The sequence below is a fragment of the Seriola aureovittata genome, chromosome 12 (genome assembly GCF_021018895.1).
Source record: "Seriola aureovittata isolate HTS-2021-v1 ecotype China chromosome 12, ASM2101889v1, whole genome shotgun sequence".
In the NCBI taxonomy this organism is placed as follows: Eukaryota; Metazoa; Chordata; class Actinopteri; order Carangiformes; family Carangidae; genus Seriola; species Seriola aureovittata.
This window is the reverse complement of record NC_079375.1, coordinates 13,768,392-13,795,047: the sequence shown is the minus strand read 5'-3', so window position 1 is coordinate 13,795,047 and position 26,656 is coordinate 13,768,392. Positions and strand designations below refer to the sequence as shown.

General features: G+C 41.4%; 1 protein-coding gene across 1 annotated transcript in view; it reads right to left on the bottom strand.

The window, feature by feature from the left end:
* The window catches only part of cdh2 (cadherin 2, type 1, N-cadherin (neuronal)), a 59,980-nt gene that overhangs the window by 16,282 nt on the left and 17,042 nt on the right, over positions 1-26,656 (bottom strand). Inside the window, exons 3-5 of the mRNA XM_056391260.1 lie at positions 6,755-6,975; positions 2,462-2,629; positions 1,015-1,170 (exon numbers count right to left, since the gene is read on the bottom strand). Coding sequence (XP_056247235.1) covers positions 1,015-1,170; positions 2,462-2,629; positions 6,755-6,975 — 545 coding nt within the window. The remainder of the gene's footprint in view (positions 1-1,014; positions 1,171-2,461; positions 2,630-6,754; positions 6,976-26,656) is intronic.

Here is a 26,656-nt window from a genome sequence, read left to right as displayed (position 1 = left end):
CCCGCCAGAGTTGACAACAACACAAGCATTCTAGCTGCATTTTTATAGTTGTCTCTTGAAACACATACACTCAGTGCAGTTGCCTAACACTGGTTCAGCATAGGTTCAGTTGTGTTTTACGAAAACAAATCCGATCTGCTGAATCTTTTTGCACCTCGAGTACATGTTTTTCCTACAGACACTAAACTGCAGGTTTGGTGCCTGACACAGGACTCGTGCTCTAGAGTGAATATAAGCAATGTAGTATATATTGAAAAATCTACAGGCTCTGTACAGTATACATAATATGCCTGTGCATGTTTACCTTATAGTGTAGTTCAAGTGCATATTAATCAATGAATCTATGTTACAGTGTTGCTTGCCTACAGCAAAATTAATTGCCAAACTCGCATATCAGTAGCACACTCAATACTGATATGCTCCTGTGTTGCTCTCCAGTTTACAGTTCACATACAGTTCACTTAAACTGAACCAGTTAGGAAATCTATGAAGATTTTTTGTTGAGTCTTTTGTGACTTTCAAATATAACGCAAGTAGACTCCTTTAGATGAATATGTTCCATTGTTTTACTTGCTTGATGTCTACCAGTTTGTGTTAAAGCACATGAAAATATACGATTAAAAATACAGCTATATAATTTAAAGACCATAGCAATGTCATGGAAGAACCACTAATGAATAAAGCAGCTTTACAAGGAGCTGAGGTTCTCCTAATGTATTTAACACACACACACACACCCAATTCATTCATCACATCACTCGTCAAACATCACGTTAAATCCCTTAAATTCTCAGACGGATAAGTCAGATTTCCTGGGAGACCCCAGTCTTTATTGAGTCTGAGGAGGCAGTTTAGGCTACACATGACCCTTGAGCACATGCCAACTGGCAGGAATGTACAGCACCACCAGACAGAACATATTTCTCTTGATGAAGTAAGCTGGAAAAACCATTTGCAAATAATAGAGATCATTACCGAGGTTTTTTTTAGTACGAGCCATTGTGTCTAACTTACATGGAAGCTGGGGATGTGCTCTCGATCCAGGGGCTTGTTCACTGATAACTCTCCAGAGATCGGGTCGATGATGAAGATGCCAGTGGGAGGCTGGTCAGCGCCAGGGCCTGTCACACTGTATCTGAGGGACCGGTTTTTGTCATGGTCCGACCGAATCTGTGGATGTTGAGATTTGTTAATGAATGCCTCCCAACAATGTTAACTAGAACCTGAAACATACCAGATTTTTCAGGCTCATACAAATATTAGAGAGGTAAAGAAAAATCTGAAAACAAAGGAATGTGTTTTAGATCCCTTAAATTTGACAATAAACTGCAGTAAACTAGTACTGGTCACTATACTGGCTCAATTGGCTAATTTATCTAATATTCACAATAACAGAATGCATCAAAGTTACAGCTACTACTTAATTACATTATTAATCTTTATTTTCTGACTATTATTTATTGTTTATAATTTTCTAGAAATTTCATTGGATTGCATAGAGATGTCTTTAGATTTTTAGAAGTATTCAATTATATCAACAATAAACAGTAAAGCAGATCTGACTTTTGAGAAGCTATACCCAGCAAATCTTTATTATTCAGTTATTTGTTAAAATTGACAATAACGTCCTGTAGATTGACTCATTTAACGACTTGTCATTTCAGCACTGGTTTAAAAATAGGGTGCTGTGTAAGTAAAAGAGTGCATATAAAGAGTGTGTGTGTCTGTGTAGTATTGAAGTTCTGTCTTGGCTGCGCTGTCTATCCTGTTTGCCCTGTAAGCCGAGACCCACTGTGCCTACACCCCAGATCCATGCTGAGCAAACAAAGTATTTCCTCATCCTGATATCATCCACTAAAGTCCAGAAACATCCCTTCTAATATGGCCGGATTAAATATAATACACACAAATGGCATGTACAGGACTTATCATTCAGTAAGGAAGTCAACTTAATTTGCTGAAAAGGGATCTACTTCTTCTTAGTATTGCTTCTTTAAGTATTGCTTGTCCTCTGTCAGCTACCCACACCCAGCCCCAACCAGAGAATTGTTGCAAATGAACTGGGCCGTGCGTGTCCTTGAGCCATGATAAAAGGACTATAATATCTCAACAGGCAACTGAGGAACAATTGTACTGGTGAGCACTTCAGATTTCTCTCTGCTTATAAATAATACCATGTTACATTGGCACCGACTGCCCCCTGAAAGAAAAGATAAATAATACAGTGTAAAAAAGAGCCCCGACCTTTAGCAAAGTGCTGTAAATATAAGCATTTTGTTGAAGGCATAAGACTCATGTCTGTGACCCTCTGAGTGGGAGCTCGGGGCAGCAGGGGCCTACAAGGTTGTCAAATCAAGCAAAAAGCATTTTCTTTGGAGTTGTGAGAGTGGTGTGTGCGTGCGTGTGTGCGTGCGTGCGTTCGTGCATGTGTGTGTGCATGTGCTTGGGTGAGCTACGTTACCCGGACAAGCTCTTGCGGGAATGGGCCTCGTGAGTTTTCTGGGACATTGATTGGGGGGATGACCCAGTCTCTCTTCATGCGTTTGAGTTGGCTGTCTGTATTTCGTGACGGAAACACTATTTCCTTCAAATCCTTGGACATGACTGGAGGGACGGCAACTTCCTGGACCTGTGAAAAGGAAATGATTTAGTTCAAGAGCTGGGTGGTGATCACATCTATGCTGTAAATAATGTACATTTTTAGCCACGCTAGCAACATGGCACTATGGATGGCAATGTTAGTTGGTCCACCTAAGACCATCTGATGGATGGCCATGAAATGTAATGCAAACGTTCATGGTTTCTAGATAATTATTCCTACTGACTTTGCTGATCCACTGACTTCACGTGGCTGGATTTGTCATGTAATTTGTGTTCAGTGCCAGGTTGTAAATGTTAGCATGTTAACGTGCTGAACCAAGATGGTAAACATGTTAAACATTATACCTGCTAAACAGCAGAATGTTATCATTATCTCTGTGAGCATGTTGGCATGCTGACATGAGCGTTTTGCTCAAATCACTGTATAAGTACAGCCTCACAGAGTTGCTAGCGTAGCTGTAGAGTCATCATGTTAACAGCACAACACCTTATTGCAATGGTAGACTGACCAATGACCCTTCCCTTTTTGTTACACAAAATTAAATTGATGTGGTGATAAAAGCAAACATGCTGCCATTTTCTGCAAAACCTAATAAGCTCTTCCAAATGTAATACCTACTCTAAATGTCTGTTCAATCAAACAATCCATTCTTTCACAACTTTCTTTGTTGCTTAAAATATCCACAGTGCAACATGTGATGATATGCTTTGAAACACTTTGGTGTGGCTACTGCGGCAGCCGCACAGCACCAGCGCTGGTTTGCTTTAAATGTCAGACCTCTTCTTATGTGCTGATAAAATGCACCCACACAGACAGACCAGCTTCCATAATGGATCTGCCATCCTCCCTCGGCTGTAATGAATGAGATTTGAAACAAAGGAGGATGGTACCTGCAAGCCAGACACTAAACACACAGATGGCTCAAATTGCCTATGCTGCTCCAGAGACTGAGAAGACTGAAGTAGTGCCAGAGAAAGTTAAAATAACCTTGAACAAAACACAGCGGGAAGGAAAACAGAAAAACAATATGTAAAATCCGTCAATGTCAGTGAATGATAGCTGGGATTTCAATGGAACTGTCACGTCCCTTGAAGTATCTTCCTTACTATTGCCTGTAATTATTTGAATGTTGATTGGTTATGCGGTACTCAAGGCCAGGAAACTACTACAAAATGTTCTGTGCAAACACAGAAATTAATTACCACTTTGCCACCTTGTATCGTGACCCATATCCCACGTTCCCCCTCCTCTAACATCTGGGGAGCTGTCGGAGAGCTTCCACTAATCATGTTTGAAATCCGATTATACTGCTTTCACACATTGGAAATGCAGAGAGGCAAGCGGACAGATAACGAAGGGGCATGCTTCAGAAATATCTATTACCCTATTAAAATGGGTGCGAGTGAGAGCAGTAATTATTTGCAACCTGCATCTGGAATGATGAATGGCATGGTGGGTTTGTCCAGCCCAAAGCACATCTATCTCTGGTGCACTGGAGGCCTGCACCCATCCACACTATCAGAACCCCCTCCATCTTCTGACTATTAGTCTACTTCAGAGTCCAGGAGAGTGTTAGGCTGAGTGTCGGCCTGAGTGTGTGTGAGAGTGTGGAAAGGATTACGCATGTGTGTATTTGCCCTTTTAGAAAAATTGCCTCTTTCAGATTCTGAAACATTTTCCACTCACGGACTGCGGTGGAGCTGAGGTGCTGATAGAGGTGATGATAGTGGACGAGGACACTCTCATGTTAATGAGGATATTGTTTGGCTGCCATTGATTAAAATGTTTCCCCAAGGCTGCAGCATTCATAGCACTAATAAAAAAATGTAATCGCTTATGTGATTAAGAGATGCATGATGATTCATGACAATAATTGTGCTGGGGGGAAGATAAAGCGCCCAGGACCTCATAAATGTGCAAGATACAGAAAAGTCAATCCCTGATTTCATTATGGACAAATCAGGACAAATTCAACAACTCTCAACAGATACAGATCAGACACTGATGATACAGTTGATAATTTGTTTACACATGTAGAACCCATGTGAGATTCTCACTTTTACTTAACATCTAAAGAAACCTGTAGAAAGTCTTGTTTACCTGTTAGGGACACATATGTATTTGCCTTTGACCAACCGACAACGGTGACTAATGGTATCATTAAAATCACATACCTGCAGGAGCCCCTATAGTAATGACTGTCACTGGCTAACGATGGTGTTTTGAAAAGCCATGAAATCATTACCGGCTGCAAGTTTAATTTCGGCCCAGCAGACCACTGCACCCATAGCACTGACAGTAAACACACATAACTGTCGGCATTAACTTTTAATCTGCACCCACATAAAATATGATGCCCGTCTTTCCTGAGATTATCTGCTGCACCACACATTTAGAAATGGCCACTTGTGGCCATTTGTTTAAGTGTATTACAGGGATTAAAACAAAAAGCACATTGGTCTTTGTAAAACAAACACAATTACTAACATTTGGGGGTGTTCATTAAGACACCAGACGGCTAATGATTTAAGATCTTCCCGCAGTTATATAAACACATGCACATTAAGTCTCACTTATAACCCTAGATAATGGGTCAGGATAGGGAGCAGCACACCCAGTTGAGAATAGCTTGTATGTGTCTGTGTCTGTGTGTGTTTAGCGTCACTGTGTAGCATCCTGTAAGTTTAAAGCAACAGATATTATCTAATTGAGCAGGATCACATAATCCACTGGCACTGAAGTTAAAACCTCAGCAATAACACAGCCTTTAGAGCTTCTTTTCATTTCCTGGTTACAAGGCAGACGGATAGGACATGTGCAGGGCTTTTTTTGTGCACTTCCTCTGATCCTTGGCCAACCACAATGTTGACATATGAGCACACGGTCATCCTAACTAATTGCAGATGACTGCACAACGCGTCCAACAGAACGGTTAGAGCGGCACTCTACAGCTCAGACAGATGCTTCCCGTCAAAGTACTGAAAGAGGTGCGGTGCGTCCCTTTTTGGATGATAAAGCAATAACCTCACAATCACAAGGCATGTTCACTGAAATCAACTTTATGAGGAGCTATTTTGCATCTGCTCTTGATACCCACTGACCGTGTTGAGTATATGTTTGTGCCCCTAGTAAATTGACACATTAAGTTTTAATGAGCAAGCATCCACCCAGTCTCTTGGAACACCTGCTACAATTTAGGCTTGGTGCACACAAGAGAATTTTCAAATCTTAACCAATTTTAATAATGTGGGAGACCACAGACATGACAACACATTTAACCAATTTATATTAATATTTTAATTGTAAGAATGCACACACACCAGACAACCAGACACCAGACCACACACTTGGTGTATATACTAAATGATTTCACAGAGGTAATTTCAGGGGCTTGAGGTCTCACCGAAACAAAACAAACATGGAGGTTTACCGTGGTCATCAGCTGGTTCAATTTGTTTGTGCTATGGTTTGCACCAAAAAATCTGCATGGCTTATATATTTTGTAGCAGGAGCTGGAGGTGAGTTGGAAATAAAGTGTTGTTAGTCTCAAATGAGGCTAGTGCAAGCTAACTATATTGTTATTTGTATACAGGTCAAGGGGAAAGTGAAACCTGTGTTCATTAGAAATTTAGTGATTTTCATACATTCTCTGACGTTCCAAGCGCCGTTCCATATTGATATTACTGTGCTCTGGGCTTGTATGAAGTTACTGGCAATTGCTGGGTAGAATAATATATTATGTAGTGATGTTTCCCAATCAGCTTGCTTATTGGCTATTGCAGGTTTCTGCTAAATATTCCATCTCTGTTCTTTCAAGCTACAGGAAATCAGGTCAGTAACATTAAGATTATGTCTGTAAACTCCTCACACTACAGGATCGTTTGGGCAGATAACTGGTTCAGACCAGCCTGGAATTGGGAACGCCCTAAAGTTGGGAGGGGTGAATGAGACCCAAAATCTGCCCAATTATCCTCTAGTGTAGAGCCAGCATTCGGGATCTAGTCATCTGTGAATGTGCTGTGTGTCTAATAAGCGTATGTTATTTGATACGAGGGAAGTATTGATCATTCCACCTTTCTATGGCAGTAACATCAGTCAGACCATCGACAAAACAAGTCAGAAATGTTATAGTAGTGTTTGAGGTGTAGTCACCTGCTGGCTGGATTGAGTGGAGGGCATCAGCCTGACTTGGGTCACCCATTGCTGCAGCGTGGTGGAGTCACTGGCCTTGATCAGCAACGGTGACACAGGGAGTGTAGAGTGCTGAAGACTCCTGGCAGCATAAACTACTCCGTCGGCCTCTATCCGGAAGTCAGAGGGATTACTGCATTCAAACCGCACCAGACCACCTCGGCCACAGTCAAGAAACCTCACTGCAAGAGACAGACACAGATTCAAGTTAAAAATTACCAGTGAGAGAGAAACCTAGGGAGAGAAAAAAAACTTAGATACATAGACAAAGGGGTTGGAAGACAGACAGACAGCCCGCCAGACAGAGAGACAGACAGAAGGTCCACAAAGGTTTTCTGATTCTCTTTCTCGCTCATACATTATTCACTTCAAGCTGTGCCCCAAAGGTATTGCTGAAAACAGGTGCAGTGGAGGAGAGTCAGAGGGAGAGAAAACTAAAGAAAAAAGGAAGTGTTCCCCTTAAGGGCTATTAAGAAGAGTCCAAAAACCCTAAACAATACATTTAAAACCTGATGTGTATATTAGACTCTCTAAATGCCCCTCTGTGTTTGGATTTTAGAAAATAAATACAGTATGTATAAAGATGTTAAATTCGGCTAGATAAGTCTTATTTTATTTCCAGCTAAGGCCATTGCATGCCAGCTTTGTCCCCCATGACATACAGGGATGGCTTCCACGGATGACTACCTATCCTCAGCACCTCGAGAGACAGAAGTAAGTGCATGTGATGTTTATTTCATCGGCATGTTCACACAGAAAACACACCGAAACTCATGCACACATACAGATACTGCAGACAGGCTGCTCATGGGGGCTTGAGTCCCACAGGTGCCTCAGTGGCAGTGGTACAACATTGGTTCATGTTACAAGTGAGTGACAGTACAGCACAACCTACGTAACTCAAACATGTACACACACACAAACATAGTTCAACACCTAAGAGCCTAGCTGTGTGATCCTTTTGTGTGGATATGTTTCCCTGGCAGGCCCACCTCATGTTTATAGCACACGAAACAGCATAAAGGGAAAGATAAAAATTCCTCCCGGCCTCAGAGATCACAACGTTACCATATATTGTTTGTGTGGAGGCTCTGCTGGTGCTGCTTTGAATTATTAAAGCAGATGTGGAATTACTTAACAAAAGCCTTGAAGAAGGGTGCCTAATCTTCCTTTGTGCTGCTACCTTGGGGACCCACTGATGTCTTCAGAGTATCATCTGCAGTCTGAGTGCATAGAGTTCCTCTGGGCTTGGGGAGAGGATGCAGTAGATCAGCTTGGGGTCTAAAGGAAGTCATACATTTACCCCAAGGCCTAATTTAATATTATCGCTCACACACTTGCAATCAATTCTGCCAAAGTGCACCACAACCTACAACTAATAAATCTCTCAAATGATGACAGGGGTGAATTTGACACTTTTCTTATAACAGCCAACAGGGCAAGTGGTTTCAGACCCTTGGTTTCAGCACTGACAAAGATGAACCTGAGCAAATAAAGGTACAATGGCTGAATGCAAGACAGCAGCAGGAAAGGGATGGCGAATCTTACTCTAAAAAAAAAAAAAAGAAACTATTATAGAATAGTGAATGTAAGGAAAGAAAAGAGTGGCAAAAACCAAATACCACAGCAAGCATCCTATACAAACTAGCATGTTTTTGAATGTTAGAAGAAGAATGCATGTAAAAGACAGAAAGAGAGGGGGAGAGAGAGAAAAAATGAGGTCGCCTAAGGAAAGTTCGGAAATTGGCATGCAGTGTATTCACAATGTATTCACCCTGATGAATGAAAATGCAATCTTACTCTACTTTATCAAAACCCAAACAGGGAGAACAAATTTCTGCAAGGACCATGTGCTGCATTCCATTACAGCCTGCTAAAAGATTTAAACACTGACAAAAGAAGAAAGCAGCACTGCAATCTGGACTTTTTTTTACCTGAAGAATTGCTATTCATCTAAATATTGCCTACAAGGTGAAGTAGCATTGCCGGAGAGACAGCGGTTTCAATAATGAAGATAGAAGATGACAATATCTTTCTTCTACATTGGAATACATTTGATATTGACCTTCTCCTTCCTGTATGTTCTTGTTCAATTACTATTGACCAATTAGTTTTTTTTTCTCTTTGAGCCTGGCAAAGCTGACATCAGATAGATGACTTTCTCTTTCTGAAGGTTTTGCCTCAAAGCCAGCCACCTGTAAACTCAAAGCCTTCAGGCAATCAACCTAGCCAGCCCAAGTCAGCAGATACTCAGACAGAGGTGGAATACAGAGCAAGGGACTGTCAAAATAACTCACAGTACAGCAGAAGAAAAGTCCATAGATTTAAGCTTCACATTGTTGCTGGTGGGCAAAGTCTCACTCACGCTATTTCTGACTCAGATGCTCGGATTAAGAATACCATACAGTGTTACCCAGCAAATGCAGGTATGGCTGAAACAATCAGTAGATGACTCAATTGAAAAAAATGGTTCCAGCTTCTCAAATACCAAGATTTGCTGCAAGATTTTGTCTTTTAAATCATTGTAAATTTCTGTAGTATTCAGTGTCGTTTGGTCAAAACAAACAATTAAAAGACATCATTTTTGACTCAAGGAAATTGTAATGAATTATATACTGAAAATAAACACTGAGTGATTATTTAAATTAGCTGAAGTTGAAATATATGTTGCCGGCAGGAATGAGCTTGGGTTGCCGTAATGATTAAAAGGAACTGTCTGATGCTTATATTTACTTCTGCATTTTTCCAGCTGTACTACTTTGGCCTGTTCCTCCTCCCTCATTGTATTTAGGGCATTCCAGTTAGCTATTTGTCAATACGTAGTAACTGGACACCAGTAATGTAACACTTGCTGCCAAATTTTGGATTCACACATATTGCCTTTCTGCACCTTGAAGCTGCAGCCCATGTGTTTTCATTTTCTGTCCTGCTGGCATTTTTGACTTTACATTTTTTGTGAGTGTGTGTTCTGGGGTACTTGACAGCAGTGTTCCCCATGTGGGTTATTTTAGCCTAAGCCGCTCTTTAACATTGTCTGAAATTTAGCCATCAGGACACCTCTGGGAGACCCTTCAACAGTCAGCCCCCACGGCAATCGCAACAAAAACTCCCAGCAGGCTCGACCATTTCCAATGATAATGAATAGGAATGTCCAGCATGTGCCTATTCATTTATCAGACAGACTCTGGTGGCTTACAAAACCACAGAAATGTCTAGTGTGGCTTGGCTTTAAACCTGGCTGCTTCAACTTATCTATATCTAGATGTATTGGCTCCCCAAGGTATATGGCTAGAAGAGATCTTGGCTGCCACGCCCTATCAGACATGTCGTCATAGGCACAACGATAAAGGCCTTTGGTTTGGACAGAAATGCCGATGCAGCAGAGGGGAATTGGGGGTTGGGGTTAAAAAAAAAAAAAAAGAAGGGGAGAGAGGGAGAGGGAGAAACAAGCCTGTCAGCAGAAAGGCCTGTCCAACTAATGCCCTGCACCGGGGCCCAAAATTATCTCCGACTCAATGATCCTATTCACGGCTTAGATGCCCCCCCTCACTGACAAGCAACACAAAAACCTCGGCTAACCTCTCCGTAGTGCCAGAGTGCCTCGCTATTGTCTGCTTCATCACGTGATAACTCTAACTCAGACAGACACAAATAGTTAGAGAGAGAGATAGGGAGAGGCAGAGAGAGATACATTTAATTTGGAACATGGAATGTCGACTCTGACTGCACAGACGAAAAGAAAATGTTCCACAATCTAGGCTTTTACGCCTGCCTGCCAAATACAGTGGCTGCAAATTAGCAGGCTGAAAGTCCCTCTAAATGTGACAAGACAGAAACCTCTCATGTGAGATCATCCCAATATACCATCATTCATTTCTGAGAAGTGAGGTCACTGACAGTTGAGAAATACTCAGCATAGGTGTTTCATCAGTAGCCGCAGATAAATGCAGACCCAGGCAAATACCCCAGTGGTAACCCCCCCACCCCCCACCCCCAACCCTGGCAAACGATACAACACCCCTGACAAAATGCATTATTCACAAATGAATGTGACCAGGTTTAGTACAGTGGCCTGCACTGACGATGAGACAATGCAATATGAAGCGGAGGCTCCAACTGAATGTGCTGTGTGAGACATCCATGCCAGCACCACTGTTTATAAGATCCTGTTAAGCCCCAGTGGAGCTCGCACTCTGGTACCTCAATTCAAACTGCTGTGATATGAAATTCTAATCCCATCCCAAACTGGGGAGAATACGCTAAATTAAGGTCAATGGCGTACAGACTTGGTGCCCAACCACAAAAATATCCTTCACAGCATATTCTAATTGCCCAATTATTGCACAAACTGCTAAAAGCACTATACACTAATGTTTTTAAAATAAGATGACTGCTTGCTATGTGTAATTGTGCATGCATGTTTTTTTCTTTCAACTGAATTTTTTTTTTTCATGCTATTATTATGAATGCCTACTCACAGCTTCAAGGCTGGTAAGTAAACAAACGCCATTATACAACTTATTAAATCCTATTCTTCAATTATAGCCATTTCCATGCAGATGCTTAAAATGTAAGGCTATTTTTCTACGTAAATCTTCCAGTGGAAAATGACAATCAATAAATTCATTTCCATTTTATTACAAATATATACACTATGCACATTTAAACTGATGATCCAAAACTACATTTAATTGTGGCAGGAATTATGTCAATAAATCTGGGGTTGTGAAAACATCATCGGCTCTTTTTTAATAAAAACAACCAGCACTGGTAGAGGGGCAATCTTGGTATTTGAGGAATGTTCCACTACTTGTCTGAATCAAGACATTTCTAAATGTCCACTTATTCACAGAACCTGAGATGCAGAGATGAGATTGAGGTATATTTCTGTTTTTAGAAAATCGGTTATTCTTCAGAGAAAGTAAACTGTTTTTAGCTGAAGCTTGGATCTGGGAATGATGATACTCCCTTTCACCAGACTAAAGCCCTTGAAGGCATTTTACTAATGCACTGCACTTCAAACGCGCAAAGCATTCCATGCATTTATAGCTGCTCCTAAAATATGTAAGGGATTTGCATGAAAAAATCATGCAATGTTTGTACTCTGTTCAGTGTCTCTAGCAATTAAGAAAACTAAAGAGGAATTGCATCAGAGCATAAACACGTTTAACAAGCAGCTGGCTCATTTTCCTAGCTTGATTGCAGTGACCATTCCCCTAGCACTTGCTTTGTGTAGTTTATGCATATTGTTTGAGCTATTTTTCCTTCCAAAGACTGCTGCCTCAATTATAGAATTATGAAGAGGCCCTCTAAAAACGTATTGATACCACCTTCCCTTATCACACATACCCACATTGGTACCCACACTGAGAAACATAAGCACCATGGATGTCTAAGCGGCTAGAGCCATATGAGCTTACTCAATCTCAAACACAGAGACTTTTAAGCTGCCTTGATCTAGCTAACTGGCCCTTAGGAGAGAGAAACTATTTTCTTTCATTTTGATGTGTTTTTTCTTTTCTTTTAACACTTGTATTTATACCAAATTAGCACATGGTCATTCGCTCTCCCAGGGTACAGCAACCCCCTTTGACAACTACTGTATTCAAAGGACAATTACAAGGTAAGCAGACTCCCCACCAGACCAAGAGTCACCTCCATTTCCTTTAGAGTGTCAAAGCTTCTCCCTGTTACTGTTGAGCACAAAAGGTTCTATGTTGTGTCTCAGCAACGATTAGCCTCAAGGAAGCTACCATCACCCTCTCCACTGGCTGTCCCATGCCGACACATCAACTTCATGCTTTGTAGATACCTGCTGGGTTCTTAGCAAAAGCTAACCGAACGCAACCGACCGCTGTGATCTTCATAAACTGACATTCAGTAAGAGCCTCTTATTCCAGTGGCAAAACAGGTTTCTCTGCAAAGAAAAAAAATGCATGATGACAGCTCGGCTCTTTTGAATAAGTAATATTTGGCCTTTGAAAATTCGCAATCTCAATGGCTTAGTAGTGAAGGGGGAGCACAGGGGGACATCACAATTATTCTTGGGCCTTTGTTGGGTAAATGAAATGATTCTGTGTTTTCCAGTACAATGACAGCCAAGCATTGTGTGGATTACTGTGTCACTGGAGCCAAGAGCTGATAAGGCTAAGCTACATCCTTCTGCAGTTATCAGCACATAGCTACTGGGACTTTGTTCTGTGAGTTATTGAGACGAGCGGCTTGATACAGAGGTTTAAGTGGGGTATTAAACTGACCACATTACCAGGATGTCAAACACGCTTGCTCTTTATGATGTCTTTCAGCAAAGCTCTGTGACCCCCTGCAAATGCTTACAGGTGAAGCTCATTATGAAAAGCATTCCATTAATATACTGGTAAATGAAACGACTAAAATCAGAAATGCTTTACAGATTCAAGGTAGAAAAAAGAAAAAAAAACGCTCAGCAGTCCTTTCTCCTTGAAGTTTAAAGGACAATAATTGATGCTTTTTCCAGAAGTAAACTCAAAATTACTGTAGACTATGGTGGGGCTCAGTGTTAGGTAAATGTGACCATAATTATACAAACACAGCCTCCTGTCTCTAAATCTTGAAGCCTACAGTCTACAACGCCCAGCTGGCAGAACCTCTCAGATGTAAATCAGAGTTATATGAAATGAGGTGTTGGAATTTCCTGCCCATAACAGATATTCTTTGACCTCACTATGTCCTCTCATAGAAGGCCACAGGGTTTTAATTGCTCTAAATACCCTTATTCACCTTAGAACTGCTGGCATTGGTCACTTTGTTCACTCTACAAATGCCTTAATGATTAATGGGGGGAAGTAGCGAGGGATGGAGATGAAGAACAAAAGCAAGTAAGAATTAAATAAAGCAGTGAGGTTGGAGGCCAAAGGCAGGTCGAGACACTGGGATGCCTTTTAGAAGATTGTGAATAATAAGTCATTTAAGGTGTCCACATGCATCACTTTTTGTTGTTTCTGTATTACTAGGTCATTCTCTGACCGCACACCACAGTAATACACATTTTAGTAAATGCTCCACTGCACCATGCATCCATCTTTGCTGTGCCATGGTGCTGTTACAGAGCTACTGCGTCTCAGGCACTTTCAGCTGGACACAAAGTAAACTCATGTCTGAGGCTCTGGTTGGGTGAGAAATAACCATAAATATTAAACACCAGATATTGATCGCTTTCATTTTTTATGCATTTTATTGCGATGGAAACAAAGACACAAAGAGCTGAAGTATTACGCACAATCAGATCCACCCAGAAACCTGGATCCATTTTTAAATAAGAAAACCACATCCATTTCATCACTTTTACACATTTGTAAGTCAAACGGTGGCCTATAGTATATACATGCAGTTAACGACTATTTTGAATTAGATGAAAGAGCTGATGGTATAGGGGATTTATTCTTAAATATATTTTGGGTTACAGACAATACAAGTATAAAAGTATTGCAGCCAATGGCTACATCAGCTGATTACTGGTAGCCCCAGTGCCCCCGGTTGCAAGCTGAGCTGATATTTTCTGAAGAGGCTGATCACGAGGGCTGTGCACTAAAACTGCCTCAGTGAAACCTGTAATGTGACATTATTAGGTCCTTTTGATCTCAAAAGCACAGACTCAAAGCTATTTAGTTCTTCCCCTTGATCATTTCTGTCAAAATGCCATCATAAAAATCAAAGAGACAAAGAAGGAGGCAGTGACCAGTGATGAGGTAACCTCTGCTGGCATGTTCACTGAGTCCTGTAAGACTTTTTAATCACACCAGCAGAGCGGTTCCTGTCTCTGATTTGTTGCTAAGAGAAGAAACAGAAATATATCTCTCTGGCCAGAGCTGTACCAGCCATTGTTCCAGGGAGACAGAGCTTTTAGTGGAAAAGCAGAATAGGTGACTTGTGCAATGATGTCAATGTCTCATTCGGCTTTCACCGAGTGGAAAACTAATAGTGTTAAAATCATGCATAGTTAGGCTGTGCTCTCCAGCTCCACTGTCTCCGGCTGTAGTAAATATTATCCGTCAAACACTGCCCGCCAATGCTATGGCTCAGCATTGGCACTGTATCTCTCCTGTTTTAACTGAGTCAGAAGTGCATGTTTATGGAAATTATATCAACAATCACTTAAGGTTGGTGTGCAACAAGATACTCACTTACTGAGAATGAGAACAGAACTGTTATCACTGCTGAACTACTGGCGTCTGTGTGGTTGAAGATGGCTGGTGCCAGACAGAAATACTCCAACACCAGTTGGACCACCATCACCACCCTCTTCTAAAACATTGCATGCTTTAGTAGTGTGTGGAAACATATTGCATTGATCAGATCCCGACCACTGAGATATTTATCATTCATGCAGTGAAGGAGTAAAACGGAAGATTGCATTCACCCACATTTTGGCATACAAATTAATTATTATGCTACAGGAATGCATGGGATGACACTCAAGTCAGTCATTAATACACTGCATCTTTCCAAATATAAAATTCCACATTGGACATGTTCCAACACATTTAAAAGACATTAAATGTGAGACAACAAACCACACAGTTCATTAAAACTTTTGATTTGCACTGGACAAAGGTTGTGCAAATTAATGTTCAAGTAGACAAAGCCATTTCCCGGGAGATTGACCACCAAGGATGCAATTTGTACGTTATCAATTTTGATGAAATTAGCATGGTTGTATATTAGGATGTGATTAAATCCTGACAAATTGTCTAACCTCTTGTGTCATTGCTTGACATGGCGTTCGTTTAATGCTGGACTGAAGCGGATACAGCCACCGTATATAATAATAACAACCACCATGCGTGACGGTGGTAGGCGCTTATATGCGACACACCCCATCCATAGCTGTGCAGCACATACTAATTCTACAGTCTTCAATGCTCTCTGTTTAGTAATAAATGTAGCCATCTTGATGGCCTCACCACATTTAAAACACATTTTCATTACATGGTGCTGAATAAGCCACAAGAATTGCCAGTCAGAACAAACACAAAGGCAAGAACATTATGTGGTAGTCAAGGAAAAAAACTGAATAAGATGAATAAACGTCCAAGTTACATGTACCACTTCCCACTGTCTGTTTAGTGAGTAATATTCACACATTCACAAGTGACTGGTAGTCAAGGCAGCCTATTGCAGTGGGTGTAAAAAAAAACATCCTGTATAATAGAAAAATATTAGAAGTGCACTGCAAAATAGGAAGTCAGTTTTATTTCTATGTTTAGAGGCACAGCATACATGACACACACACAAAGGACGTTTGGATTTTTTTTTTCTTTGTTAATTCTACCTCCTTTTAGTTTTGCGTTGGTGTCTTTATGTTGTTCTTGATTGATATCCTCCTGATGATCCCCATTCTTCTACTTGTTAAGGTAGATTGTTTATGATTCTTGTGAGAACATGATGACTTCAGCAAATTTAAAGAAACCTCCCACTGTGCTTAACCTGAGCTGAGACGTAATCTGCCAATATAAACTCAAACACTCCAGTAGATGGACCGTGGCTGAATAGAGTGGATATGCCTGTAAGCAAATAACAACTCAACCATTTTCTTAACAATAATGACTCAATACTAATTAACAAGACAGAGATATCTAATGAAAAAGGCCTGATTTGTGCAACCTCTCTGCCCTCGTAAGGAATAATACTTGTGTCTGCTTTGCATAGCTCAGTTGTCAATCAATCCCATGCAAATGACTAGCTCAGGTAAAGACTGATGCGGTCCACTGCATCCAATTACAAACCTAACCACACACACAAACATGCCATTTCTGTTCACATTTTTTCCTTTTTTTCCTTTTTTTTTTATACATGCAGACGTGGATGCACGCACATACACACACTCATATGGTTTCCCTTTATCCCACTGTGTGCTCAAGACAGAAGAGCGCAGCAATTTGAGCCAGATTCAAAAAGTGAGGGATTTTATTCAACACCGAGTGTCTGTAAAAAGATGTGATGCACTCACCTACAGTATAAGATGTAAAATAAAAGCATAGGGATCTGGGACCAGTTCTGGGGCCATTATGTCATGTGTGGCACAGACACAAGTTCACACTGAGTTTTTGAGAACAAAGCTAATGGAATTCCTGCTTCTCTGCCTTTTCCTTTGGAGTAGATGGGGCATGGGGAGAAAAAGGAGAAGGCATGTGAATCCTCTTTGGCTGAGAAACAAAGCGGCAGACAAAGGAAGCCGAGGCTGACAGCCTCTGGAGAAGACTGCTATACTATAAGATAGGCGCTGCTTCTGCATCGCTCTCGGAATAATGGAAAATGATTTACTAAGTCATTTGCACACATACAAACTATATACTGTATGTTCTGCCTTACCGCTTACAACAACATCTAGAACATTATACAAATCTACATTCAGTTATGGTGGTAATCAGTTAAAATGTTCCTAGATGGAAGGGGTAGAATATATATCTTTTAAATTACAAAACAAAAGAATATTGAAGAAAGAGGAGGAGGACAAGGGGAAAAACACAGTCTTATGCTGTAGAGGCCATAAGGACATTTTAGTGCTTCTTTTTCAAACTAAACAAAGCAAATGAGTCATTGTGGTGGGTAGACCGTTATAGTCACAGCTACAAACCATTATCTTCTTTTTACTCTCTTGCCCTACGCCACACATCATGAGAGTCTTGAAAATCTCTCTCTTAAACCTCTTCATATGAGCAAAACAAAGCAACATATGGAAAAACCCAAGGCTGTTGAGTCACTGGGTGTAGAAACCTGCCTCCTCTGAAAGGTTGGGGAGAAAAGAGAATGTAAAAAAAAAAAAAAAAAAGAAAAAGAAAAGAAGTACATTCTCAAAACAGTGACAGCAAGGAAAATAAAGCTTCTTCAAAGAGACGGATTAGGGCAGCTGCCAATACGCAGGGTGTGCGCATTTGCCATTGCATGTTTGAATCAATACGTGTCAAATTCTGCTTGAAACACAATTAGCTCCTGCTTAAAGAAAAGGACGGAAAATACACAGCAGGAAGATTAAAGACAAGCCCAATGTTCCTCTCAAAAGCTTTCATATCTAACACATACACAGCCTTTCAGACACATGACAGCTTGTTATGTGCCGCTCCAGTCGAAGAAAGCAAACAGAGAGGAAAGCATGCGTTTGTATGAATTTACAAACGCTGTCTTAATGTGTCAACCAAGCTTATCCCTTTGTACTGCGTTGGTTCCTGGAGCTATCAAACTACAACTGAAATGCTGAATGCATCTTGCTACTAACCTACTTTGACCTGCTTGACCCTCCCCCACACATAGTTTGAGCTCAAAAGAGATCAACTGAGTGGAACAGAAAAGGGGGAGGAGGCAGGTTGTTGTATGGATGGATGGAAGTATAACATCTATCTGTGCAAAGCAATTAATTTCTGTATCTTAAAGCTGAATGAATCATATTTTCAAATTGATGGCACAAACTTGTATACGCGCAGTACACAAAGAATCCATTTAAAAGCTTTCTTTTGAATGCTTCCATTATGTAGACTTTGAGAACTTGAGTTGTTTATCTGATATGGATGAAAGCTGCCATGTTGTGATACAGGCATCTTGTGCACAACTCAGAGCTGTTATTGATCCCTGTTACTGTTTTTTTTGTCTTAAATGCAAAAGGTTCAGCCTCTGATGCTCAACGTGGCACCAATTTGTAAGAGAGACACATCTTTCTATTAGGGCTGCCCACTTTCATATGCATGACTTCTTTTTTATTTCTCAGCAGAAGCAATTTAACACAATCCACCCCGACAAATTGACATATTGCATTGGAGTCTCGCCTTCACATAATTCAGTGTGAGGGGCATTATAACTACACAAACTATTTGATGATTCAAAAAAAGTTTTCTACTCCAAAAGGCCTATAGAAATTTGAAAAATGTGTATACACAACTTCAATCTAAAAAGCTGCAATAGTTCATACTGCTTAGATAAAGAACGCACATGATTTCCCTTATGTGAGCAAGATCTCTGTTACACATCACAAATAGAAATGGATATTACAGTCCTTGCACTGTAACGGTTCCCCAGTGCAAATGCAACATCAGGTGTGAACAATTAGTCTTGGCATCAGTCCAGCACAAGGAAGTGTCTCCTCTCACATGCATTATGTGTGTTAAGGGAACAGTAGAGCATTACCATGTGGGGAGCATGGCAGTGTGACTGGACTCTGAGAGAGGAGAGCCCTCTTACTCCCATGTAATCAGCTGAACTGAGTGGGTTCAGAGAAGGATCTGTGCAGCTGTGCTTTATTACAGACACAATGACTCCCAGATTAGGGGAACTGGAAGGAGGGAGGGAGGGAATAGAGGATCATGGGGGAGTAGGAAGGGGGGGTGAAAATGACTCCAAACACATCTGTCCTCAGTTTGTCTGCAGTATAACACCAAACCACAAGCATGGCCATGTACAAATCTGTCTCCATTTGGAAAGGCCGCCTGCGGAAATGTTTCCAGACCTTGGGTTTTTAACACGCGGACTCGTGGGAATAGTCTGTCGCCTCGCAGTGATAGCGGTGTTCGTCAGGGTCACACTAACATCGACAGTGGTGGCGCAAACAAGCAGGTGGCACATACATGTGAATCACTGTAGACAGCTTCTGGTGCTGTCGTGTGGTCTCTGCATGTAACTCAAGGAAACAATCAGTAGTGTTTTTAATCATGACCCTTTTATAGTGAGTGTGTGCTGTTTTCCTACTGTTTCCATTTGTCTATTTCTTTATTTTGAATGTCACAAAAGCAGCCTGATCTGTTACTAAGCAGGGTAATTGTTGCCTAATTACACAATGCTTTCAGGCTAAGCCTGACAGCGCATCTACACTGTTGTGAAGTGGGCTTTTAAACTTCAAAAATGCAAGTGATCATGGTGCCTCCACGTGAGTCACCCTAACCAACCCAGAGAGGGAGCGGGAGAGACAGATGAGAGGGAGAGAAGTGAGGTGCTATGTTTGGTCTGTGCTGTCCTATCATTCTGCTTCACTGGAACCTCTCAGGCAAACAAAAAATGCAGGTTCACAGTGTGTTATGCCAACAGAGGCAAGATTCACCAGGAAGACATCCCACTGCCATTAAAGCTTACTGAAAAGCCTTTCTATCCCCCTTAGAACAGCTTACGCGTAAGGAGTGATTAAACATCAAACCACACTGTTGCACCCTAATCCACCACCCAATTCCTGATGTGCCGCCCTGTTTGTCTTGCTTTCTTCCTTCACATATACATAAGTACAGACAAGTTGATTCCTAACACTATTCAGGATTAATCCCTGAATGCAAGATGTTGTGTTTGAGAAATGGCAGTAAGACTTTCTTACACAGCTGAGAAGATTTTCCTTTGTTACAGCTTACATGCGAACAAGAAAAGCTACATATAACTTAATGAAGAAAAAGAAATTTTGGTTTTGATGGACATTCATCTGCTTTTTCATTACTTGGGAAAGGCCAAAGTTGGGTAAAGTTGGCAACAACTGGCCACCAGGTACATGATGCAGCACTGCTTCTTTGTTGGAAATAGAGGATTAAATTGTTCCAGGTGGGGCCCTATTTTCTTTTAAACTCCTCTGCTAGGCCTGCAGGTATAAGAATAGCAATTCTTGAGACTGGAATTGATCCTATTTTTTAAAGCGTATGAACAGACCAATGGGAATGGTGGGAGCTGCATCACTTGGTCTGTGGCTGGTTTTATTACTTACATTGCTTCTCGTCTAAGCCTGTTCTCTCCACTTATCCACATACCTCTGATTCACTGGAGTGGGCACAAGAAATATGTCTTTTTTTTACTAGCTTAATCTCATTACTTTCATTGGCTGATAAAACTCTGTGCTAAAAGTAACCTCATTATTTATTGTTTTGAACAAAGACTATCTGCACCAGATGTGTGAGCATGTTCAGGTGGGTGTACAAGCAGTCCAGGGGTGATAATAATAATAATAATGATAATGACAATAATAATAACCTTTTATTTTTTGTTGATATCTTCTGTGGACAGGGTATGGCACAGCTGCTTATTAACCAATATGATCTCCTCCGCTACTCTATTTCCTCTAGGACCACACGGGACAGATCTGGCAATATACATGGACACTCAAGATGTACAGCCTAATAACTCACATTATATGAATTCAATAGCACATGTCTATAGCCCTGCATGGTTGTTGATAGGAGCAGTAAAACAAACTGCAATATCCCAGTGTGTTAGAACTGTTAATGATCAGTGCTGAGGGCAGACAGGCTGTAACTCACTGTCCACTGCCACCTCACTACCAATGCAGACTGTAATTCTCATACTAACACTGTACGTGAGTGTCAACGAGATGTCCCTCCAAAATAGGCAGACACAGCATCCATAAACAACATTCAGCTGACGTTTTTACAGGCTTGCCAGTTCTGTGACGTCAGCGTTGTACTTGTGGAGCCCTAAAAAACTCACCACAATATATTCCCCAGGTCTTATTGTTTCCTCAGGAAAGCATGACACTGACCGCTTTTGAAGGTTATTCATCAGCATGTGACTTGGCATCTGAGGGCAAATAATTAGTTAGCAGAGGTAAGGCTTTGGCACGGCTGACGAGTGCAGCAAAATAAGGCAAACATGGCATGCTATGAGATCACAGACTGCTAACCAGCTGTGTCTGTTGATGCTGTGGAACCCTTTCAAGCCCCTTCAACATATGGTTTGAATCAAGTACATCAGAGTCATTCTGGGTTTTAAAAACAAGCAAAGGTCCCATGCATTTGAAAATGCTGTATTAATTAAAAACACTGAAAAACACATCATGAAATTAATCTTGACGTGTAGAAATGCTGACACTGCACTTTTGTGACCACATAATTCAAAAGCACAAAAAAAATACTTGGCCAAGTATTTCAGTATAATCCAGCAACTGTTTTCAATTTTTTAAAAAACAGCATTTCACATAGAGGCTCACTGTCCTATCCCTTTAAAATCAAGGATTTAAGTCTATAATGGAGTGCTGGTGTATATTATATATTAGCGATTAGTGGACTAAACAGTTTTGTTTTGCTTACCTTACTAGTTAATAATTAATATTTTATTAATGTACAACACTAGTTAAATGTTGGTTCTAAGATGTTATGCAGCCAACCGCCACTGGCAAGGGCTGCAGCCCCCTTTCCCAGTGCAAATGTCCGGATGTTGAAAACAAGCTAGGTGAAAAGTGGGACAGGTGACATCTCATAAAACCATCAGTTTGGGGGTATTTTGATTTAGAAAATGAAAAAAGGTTGTTTTTAGGCTACATCAGAATAAATCTATAACCCACTGGACTGGAGCAATGCATAACTACATTCAGCACAGACATATGGACATTAACCTGCAATGTAAGAGGGCTACTTGTGCTAGCACTACTAATGTTAACCACACTCAGCGAACCAGTATGACCTCTTTTTTTTGCAGACACTGTGATCCTGATTCAACTTTGACTGTTTTCTGATTATATAATAGACACCTTTCTCACCCTTAAAATTTGTTCAGGTGAGAAACATAAAAAAAAAAAAAAATCAAAGTGGTTTAAAGTAAATACAGCTATCACAGCTGTTGTGTATATAAGACTGTACAGTGTCAGACTACAGGCTTTTAAGAGTTTAAAACAACAACCCCCCGCCGCCTCCTGCACATGTTCAGCTAAGAGATACACATTAACCCACTGTTGCCAATCACACAGAGGTAAAACTTTGCTTAAGTTGACGGGGTTTGAAAGCCATCCTTTCTTTCAAACGCATTACTCTGTTCTGAAGCACATCATTGTACTGAGCAAAAATCAACATAAAGCAGAAAAAAGTGTGTAAAAAGACAATACTGAATTCATTAAGTCCAGCAACTTCCATTAGTATCAAAGAGGGTGCTGTTACACTCATTAACCCTGTACACAAAAGGCAGTGGAGGGTGGGTTTTCAGTTTCTTGTTAAAGCAAACACTACAAAATGGTAAATAAATGTTAACTTGCTTTTCATGGGAGAATGTTAAAAACTAATGAGTCACTGAGTGAAGACTGGTATCTAATACATATCAGCACAGGTCAGCTCTGGACTTAATTCCATATACTATACACAACACCTTTGATCATGTCCTATAATGCGCTATACAGCATTGTCACATCGCTGTCACTCAGCTGTTTTCTGAAACCCCTTTTACGCAGCCTGTTCAAGGTGGGAATGTTGCACATTAATTCCACCTCCCCATTCTGTAAAAAAAGTGCAAACCTGAAATGAGGGGGCATTGTAGTTCCTTTAAGCATGCAGTGGAGTTAGTCACAGCATCTACGTCTGTGTAAAAGTTAGAGTCGGCACGGTGGGACAGACGCTGACGTGTTACACATCACGCGGCTGATTCCAGACCACTAGCATGCTAAAGTCTGAAAATCACACACTGCTTGTTTACAATGAACTAAACAAAGCCGACAACAAAGGAGGCATAACGAGGGGTCTCTGATTAACAGCAATACAGCGGGTTCTCTGTATAAAAGGGGCTTACGATTTATTCCCTTTCTGGCTGACATGAATACAAGTTGTCACCACTATATACTGCAGTAAGGTTAACTAACAGCTTACTACAGCAGCCATATTGCAACAATGTAGTTGCATGATAATCAGCTTGTACCGGGTTCATACCAAAGCAGGCAGAAGCAAGAATATGGGCCCATGTCAGAAGACTCATGTTGAACCCATTCCCACTAACAAAGAAGCCAACATTTTCCCAGATAGTGTCTTTGGTGTGAAACGTAACACTTCTAAGACCCGAAATGGTCAGTTGATACAGTCTGGGAAAGGGCGTTGTCCATGAACCTCAGTATGCTGCTCCATCTTGTGTTACACATCCCCCATCCTTTGTGCACAGGGACAATAACAGCATTCGGGAGGGGGAGCTACAGGGCTGATGGGGGTGGGGGGGTCGGATCTGGTTACCTTCCCAACCACTGCCATAACAACATATGGAAGAAGCTCAGTGACATGAGACCAGGTCCATCTTCCTGTATTTCTCTCTATGCTGTCTAGCTGTCGTCCCCACCCCCCCCCCCCCCCCACACACACACACACACACACACACACACACACACACAGAGGAGAGAGAAGAAGAATGTTAGGGCGGTAGTATTGTAAAACACAACTGAAATTTTGGTCCACTTTCCATGTAAAGCAAGTGTCACATTAACTTCAGCCACTTTATTTCATGCAAACTCACAAATGTCAGTATGTGTGTGTAGGAAAATAATTATATCATCCCTCATTTTTGTATACTCATTTACATAATGTGGGTGTAGAGGGGTCAAAGATCATCCCCATCACAAATCCCTTAGAGTGAGGACTCACAATGGGCAGGAGCTGAATGCTTTTAGCCCAGCGGCAAAGAAGAGAGTGGCTCCTCCCTTGGCGCTGTGTTTCTCCATTCCTATACCCGCACTTCTACTTCATCTTGCTATTCTCCCAGTTTATCATTTTAAAAGAATCCTACACTGAAACCTGAAGCAGTTTATTGCATATCCATTTTTAACTGTAAGAGAGGGAACAGAATAACGCAGACAAAAACCTTGTGAAACAAAGAGAAAAGGGAGGGGGTAAAAGCATAGTGGTACTAGTAGCTGTTTTATTGTATCCAGGTCTATGGTGGAAACTGTGGGGCTTCTTTCAGTTGTCACATTAAAAGACCCATCCGTCAGAAACAGAGCTGTGTGAAGTCCCTGCAGACTGGCAAAGAGGGGACACTTTCCACTGTGCTGGCCAAAACTCCTAAACCCAGCTAGTGTAAATAAGATTTACATTGGCACTCATTGTGACCAGCATACAAACAAGGCCGTAACATCCCCCAAAAAAGGAAAACAATAAAATTAAAGACATGGTGGGAGGTTATGATTCTTGCACACTAACTAAGTGTAGCTAAGCAGAGCTTACTGTCTTTTACCCAGAACAACATCCAGAGTGTAGATTACCTAAAAATGTGTAGTTCACTGTAAGTGCATTCAGCACTAATAGGACAGCATAGCATTATGAGGGAATTCAATCAGATTCCTTTCTCGAAAACTATATTTGTTGTTTTCCAGTTTGGACTTGAGGCTCAAAGTCGGCTATTGTGCCAGAGGCCTAATGATTAAGTATGCAGGCTTCTGTCAAAGATAACGGCAGATATCTTAGAGTGTCTGCAGCTGGGACGCTAGCAGATATTGTGTTGCATTCTGAGCTGGAAGGTTTGTGCAGGAACAGGATAACACGACAGCTGTAGCGACCCAGGATACCAGGAGGACCTGGAAGCACAAACATTTGCCTTTCTGCCTCACTGGAATTCACATTAGGAGGTCAGTGGCATTACAGAACCCCCCAGACATGCCCCGGTGGCAGCTGTGCACGGGGGTTTATAGCCCAAACACAAACAAGAGATAGAGTGTTCAGAGAGGGATGGGTGCTGCCATGCATGTACACTATGACACTGATACACTATCCCTGACAGTGTTCCTGGGGTAAATTAAATTACTGTTTCATGACAAAGGGTTTCATGGAACCAAATTACACATGTACGTATATTTACTAAGAGAGGGGGAATAGGGATGAGAAATGAAGCGAGTGGTAACATGAGAAACCCCATTTGCGTCATAAATCAATAAGGATAACATCACCAGGGTCATGTGATATTACACCAAATACTGAAATGTTTGATGTTGTCCTTGCATATGTCCCACTCAATCAGGCTAAGGTCTTCTGCTCAAGTAGACCAGTGGGAGCCGAGTTTTTAAGGATCAATGTAACATATGGAACACACCAAACTGAGAGGGAGTGGCGCCCGAGGGTTAGATTTAAACACGGACAGACAGCTGGTGCCGTGAGCTATGACAGCAGAGAATTCGTATGGAATCCCATTCCCTTTTTTACAGCTCTGGAATTGTGGGCAAGTTGTGGAGCTTCACTGGTAAGAACATTAAAGGGTTTTTTTTTTTTATGGGTCTGCTAGCAGAGAACAGGTCACTTTAATGAGGGGCATTGTCCACCCCATGCTCCTCCTCACTTTAACTGCATGCTGCCTCAAAGCCCACATTGGACCCTCAGCCACATCAGGGACATCTGGCCCCTCCATCTACAAACATGGCCCTTAATGGGCAATTACAAAGTCCAAGGCCTGGGAATATGCTTCGATTTATAGTTCCAATGTATCCAAACCCAGAATCCTCTGTCTATCATGGCCACATTAGGTTATGTGAGACAGGAGGCCCATCAGACCTAATAAGCCTTATCCTTTCCAGAGGATGGCCATTAAACTCCCCCCTACTATGCCAGCCCAGCCATCAGTTCCCAGTCTAGTAAATTAAACAAATGAATGGCGTCCTCAGTATTACAATTAAAGCATAGAATAACATGAAACTATGAAGCTCATTAAAGCTCTACTCCATCTACACTCCAAGCAGAGCCCGGGAAAACTCAATTATAAATCATTTATAAGGCAGACATCCAATGTGTGTATTTTGTTTCACCCTTTCAATGTCAGGCTCATATTCAGTCCTAGTATACGCTAGCATCAGAGTTTCTTGTAGAGAGGGTGAGAGGGAGGCAGGTTACACAGAGCCAGGTTACACAGAGCCATTTTAGTTGCCCCTGACAACCCATGGCTTTTGCCAAGTTGAGCCCTCTTCATTTAAGTTCCCGTCTTCTTCATTTCACTCTTCCTCCCTCTTTTGTCAGTTGGGGGTCTCCTGCTTTTATTAAGTCCCCTCCCCCTTTCGTTACAAACACAACCGCGTTATCCATGTCAAATCCATTGGAGACAGCCTGAGGAAGTCAATGGAGCCAATAGATTCTCTGCTTTCACTGTGGTAGTCCTGAGGCAGGGAAGGCAAACACAGCTGAA